This window comes from Gavialis gangeticus, unplaced genomic scaffold (assembly GCF_001723915.1).
Source record: "Gavialis gangeticus isolate Ggan-Ray unplaced genomic scaffold, GavGan_comp1, whole genome shotgun sequence".
Classification (NCBI taxonomy): domain Eukaryota; kingdom Metazoa; phylum Chordata; order Crocodylia; family Gavialidae; genus Gavialis; species Gavialis gangeticus.
In genome coordinates, this window is record NW_017729009.1 from 4460413 (window position 1) to 4465700 (window position 5288).

At 48.1% G+C, this 5288-nt stretch overlaps 1 protein-coding gene across 6 annotated transcripts in view; it reads right to left on the reverse strand.

Annotated features, from left to right (window-relative positions):
• Positions 1-4548, reverse strand: part of PABPC1L (poly(A) binding protein cytoplasmic 1 like) — a 44083-nt gene extending 39535 nt beyond the window's left edge. For 4 of the 6 annotated variants that reach the window (XM_019509820.1, XM_019509824.1, XM_019509825.1 and 1 more), the window contains exons 1-2: positions 4516-4548; positions 793-1004 (exon numbers count right to left, since the gene is read on the reverse strand). In XM_019509820.1, coding sequence (XP_019365365.1) covers positions 793-985 — 193 coding nt within the window. In that variant the 5' untranslated portion in view covers positions 986-1004; positions 4516-4548. Of the gene's footprint in view, positions 1-792; positions 4188-4311; positions 4339-4515 lie in introns of those variants that run through there. The other 2 variants (XM_019509823.1, XM_019509822.1) reach the window with 2 other exon arrangements.
• Between the last annotated feature and the right edge of the window lie 740 nt (positions 4549-5288).

Here is a 5288-nt window from a genome sequence, read left to right on the forward strand (position 1 = left end):
GATGTGGACAACATTGAGAGGGTCCAGAGGAGGGCCACCCGCATGATCTGGGGACAGCAGGGCAGACCCTACAATGAGAGACTGCAGGACCTGAACCTGTTCAGCCTTCACAAGAGAAGGCTGAGGGGGGACCTAGTGACCATCTATAAACTCACTAGGGGGGACCAGAAGGCTTTGGGAGAGACCTTGTTTCCCCTAGCGCTCCCTGGCATGACAAGGAATAATGGCCACAAGGTGTTGGAGAGTAGGTTTAGATTAGACATCCATAAGAACTACTTCACAGTTAGGGCAGCTAGGATCTGGAACCAACTTCCAAGGGAAGTGGTGCTGGCTCCTACCCTGGGGGTCTTTAAGAGGAGGCTAGAACCCTTGCTGGGGTCGTTTGACCCCAGTACTCTTTCCTGCCACGGCACGGGGTCGGACTAGATGATCTACTCAGGTCCCTTCCAACCCTAGAAACTATGAAACTATGATTCTATGTGCCAGAGCTTTGAGGAAGATTGTTGTTGTACACAGGTCAGAAAGTCAGTTAGCAAATTAAAAGCATAGGGGCTAACGATGTACCTTGCTTTATACAAGGACAGAGATGTGATTAGATGCTCAATCCTACCAGTGGTTACTAAAGAACCCTAAGCAAGACTATAGTAGATATGAAGAAAACCCCAGTTTTAAGCCAGTACTACTTTTTAAAATGCTCCTAGAATTTATACACCCCATTTAAGCAGATCCCCAAACTACCTCCAGCTATACACAAAAAAAAGTTCGAGGGAGGTTAACTTTTATCAAACTTACCATCTGCAGGCTGCTGAAAATTTATGTAGGCATAGCCCAGCGATCGGCGTGTGGCAACATCCCGACAAACTCTGATGGACATTATCGGCCCAGCAGGTGAGAACTTCTCGTATAACATGGCTTCTGTCACATCTGGATGTAGATCTCCCACATAAAGAGAGGCTAATGGATATCCGGGGCCACTAGCATTCATGGTCAACCACAAAGCTTAACTTTAAAGTGAAGCAAGATCCAGTTACACACTGCAGCACAGAAAATACCTTTTGTGCTAAGATAATACAGCATGAATCATATGAAGCAACCAAGAAAAATGTGATCCCAAACCTTCCTGTTGCCCATGAAGTTGTATGGTGCAGCAAACAGAAATCATAAATTCTTACCAGCGGCATTTGGATTATTTGTACCTCTGGTACATCACAAGCCTCATATGCACACCTCGTAGATCACAAGCTGAAACTAATCAATATCATTTGAACAGCAAAAACTGAATTGTTTATTGCACACTGATATCTTAAATAAACCCCTACTCCATGGAAATTATGCAGACAATAGGACACTCAGATGAGGTGTGACTCACTATTTTCAATTTACATGCACCAGTTAAGAGAACCAACTGGAGTTTCATTCCCTGGTAAACAAACAGCTCTATCCTGCTGAAGGATTTTAATCCCTCACGATTCACCATACCCTTGCTCTTCAGAGAGAAAGGCAAATCCAAGGACAATGGAGGGTATTTTGCTGCAAGAGAAATCCCCCACAAGGAAATCACCACTCTCAGGATGATATCCCAACCTCCAATATCCTTAATATCAATCTGTTGCAAGTTAGCAAAAATTCAAAGTTGTTACTGCCCCTGTTAAAAAAAGGCCATCAGGGATCCAGTCATTTTGTCATGGGTGGAGAAGGACAAGGCATGGAGATCTGCAGTGCAGAAGTTTGAGATGAGCAACCTCGTGAGAGAATGCTAAAGGGCTGGGCAGGAGTAGGGTTAAGTACAGGGCTCAGTCAAAATGTTGGCTGCTTCACCCAAGGACACAAAGATTCTGGCAAATGTCACACTCCCCACATCTGCAAGATGGAGATGATTATGATAACACTTCTCTACCTGAGAGGGCCCACCAATGAAGATGCTAGAAAAGCATGCTACTTTCACCACATTTGAGCAATCCCATGATAAATCAGCCCTTCATATCTAAGGATTAACCTACAGACCTACCATGTACCATTCAAACAGCAGCAGCAAAGGAAATGAGGGCCATCAGGGAGAACAAGGAAAACCAACTTAAACAAACACTGCAGGGAAGAACTGGTAGTAATTGTTACTGTGGGACCACGATGCCAGTGGAGATTATCAGCTGCAAACATCATTTCATTTCCAATATGCCACATCTACATTAACCACAAAACACCAGAACCTGAGGTTTCAAAAGTAAGCCTAGCACTAATCCTAGCAGGTCCTTCTTGGTAGCAGGCCTGGCCCCTGGCATTCACTCCTGAGAAAAGTACTAGTGTAGCCACTTCCAGAATGAACTGCAAAAAAAAAAGGCAGCACTTCCAAACCAGTTAAATCCTAGTTTCTTATCTGGCTGCTAAGACTTGGGGAAACAGGAGGAGAGACGTTTGGTCCCCCTTGCTAACATGACTTCTATATCTTCTCATAGCACCAAGGAGCCCCAGTCACTGGCCAGGACCTCACTGTGGCAGGTGCTGTACAAATAAAGAACAAAAAGGGTCTCTGCTGCACAATCCAGGTTTTAATTTTAAAAGCTCATTTTAAATCTTACAAAGCCACCAGATAATACAGTGACGGTTCCAAATCAGAGCTCAAAATAAACCAATACACAGTACAGCAGGTGGCTGATATTCTTTAAATATTTTCTAAAATACACATACCAGCTTGGAGTCAGAGCCCAATGCTGAACTTGGGGGGGGGAGGTTCCAAACTACTTCCATCTCCTTGGCTGAGATCCTAACTTCTCAACTGACTGAGACATCTCCCCAAGGGTCCTATACAAATACTCCCAGCCCCACAACGGAAGGCTCAGGAACAAGCCACATCCTGTAGCCAAACGGTGAACTGCTGTTTTGGGATTGAAGGAAGGGGAATAATGGAGAGGACAGAGAAACTGCATTACAGAAGCCTAATAAATGGAACTCTCATTCATAAACTTGACCAGACACTACACAACTGAAGTTGCCCAAAGGGTATTTAAAAAAACCCCCAAACAATCTTTAAATTCTGCCAACAGCCATACTGAGGCCATCAGCAGAGGTTTCTTTTTGTAGAAAACTAAAAACTTAATGGAAATGCAATCACTAAAAATACTACATTGGGAGGGCACTAGAAAGTCAGAGAGAAGAATCAGACAATCAAAAGTTCTGGATTCATACTACCTCTAGTCTCCATCTATAGTCCAACCCTTGGCTGCTACAGATATCTGGACTTCTCTCAGACTTGACCTATCCACTGACCCATCACAAGCCTCCTGTCCTTTTTCTCAAGTCAAGTCAGCCTACAAGAAGCAAGTTGTAAATACAAATCTAACAGGGAGGAGAAAGGGTTGTCTCCAACATTTCTCTAGCTTCTTTGATGTAGGAATCTCAACGCACTCAACAGAAGCACAAATTAATCTCACGGCCCTCCTCTCTAGCATCCTTGCCTGGTGGGGAATGGGAAAGGATTTGCCCACAGCCACAGACTGACTCACTGGCGGAGCTGGAAACGCAACTAGGAAGCCCCAGTTCCCAGTGCACTGGGCCACTTTCCCTCGCCCAGGAAGGAATGCCTAGAATAAGTCACTCTCTCCATGGAGATTATAGTCCGAAGTAGTGAGTCAGGCAGGGAAGAATTCAAAACCTCATTAACAACTCTAGAGCATTTCCAGCGGCATAAGGAATTGGGCAGAGCACAGCAGAGAGGTAGCGTGTAGCAGTAAAAGCCTAACCCCTCCTTCCAGGGAGCTAGGATAAGCTGGTCATCTCCGCAGGTCGTTCCACATCTGCTGCAGGACCCAGGCTTGCGCACCCAGCTTGCACACACTGTACTCTCAACATCTGGTTCTCCCATTAGTCACTCTGGCGCTGCTGCAGAAGCCTTGCATTGCAGTCGCACGGCTTCCTAGCACGGGTGGCCAAGACTATACATAGTTAGACGGCCACATTTTGAGGTCAGGCATTTCTACCACCTGCAGGCACGCTGAGGCGTCGTGCACTTTGATAGACGGCCCCATTCCCTTCAGCACATCCCTTTTTTCGAGGGAGGCTGCGGCAGCTTTTCACAGCTGTTTCCCACTTGCAAAAATACTACATCCCCATTTCAGTCCGTGAATGCCTCCCAATCTACCTGCTTTAGTATTACAAGCCTTATGGACGGTTGTTTTCAAAAGGTCTTAGGATCCGAGTGAACCTCGCTCGGCCCCTGCGATGCGCGCCCACCCCCAGGCTTGGCAGAGCTGCCCGCGCGCTCAACCCGCCCCCCGCAAGGAACTGCCCCCGCATCTCAAACAAGAGGTGGCCAACCTGGGGCACGGTGGCACTGGCAGCCTGGGGAGGGAGCCGAGCGGGCAGGGAGCGGGAAGCGGAGTGGGGACGGAGCACAGGAGACAACGGGAAGCAGCACCAGTGAAGGGCAGGCGAAGGGGCGAGAAGCGTCAGCAGTGAGGGCTGCCAGAAGCCCCGCCCCTTCCCGGGGCGGAGCCATCCCCGGGATCCCCGCGCACTCACGCGCAGCCGCAGCTCTGGCTCAGACGGCCGCGGACCCCGCCCCTTTCCTTCTCTTCCTGCCCTAGCCGGGCCGCGTCGCAGCGGTTGGGTCGGTGGGAGCGCCGCTCCGCGCACGGAGCTCGAGGGGGTGGAAATCCTAGAGGCGGGGAGGAACAGCAGGGATAGAGGTTTAAAAAAAAAAAACCCACAAAGGCGGGTAGGAAAATAGAGCGGGTCGTGGGCGGAGCAGAGCAGGGCTGGTTAGACAGGAGCCGGTGCTTGCAGCTCCCTCGGTTGAGTGCATCTGCTTCAGGTGACTTGGTGTAAATGGTGTACATGACAAGTGTACGATAGGAGTGTGTGGTGTGCTGCTCAATAGTCTGACTCAGTTGCTCATTACTATGCAATAAACCCTAGTTTGCTAAACCCACGTGTTGGTTTTATGTCACTCCTGTGCCTGTACAGGAGGAGACGTGTAGATGTTATGTCCACTGCTGAGACTGTACGCTCTTCAACAAGAATCCTTCTCTGTGTGCTGTTTCTTCATAAGGTGAAAGGAGGCCCCAGTCCACCGCTAGGGCTCCTACCGGCTTACAGCAACATGAAGACAAGCGAATTAAAACAGAAGATTCTGCTCTTTACTCCTTGCATTCCCTTCCTCCACTCATTTGGCACCACACGAGATGCCCAGTTCACTTGAAATGTCAGATCGTCCTTCAGCTAAGCCATCTTGAAGGAACTGGTTTTTAATATAGTTGTTCAAAGTTACGTGTTACTGCTTATTTTTGCCTCAA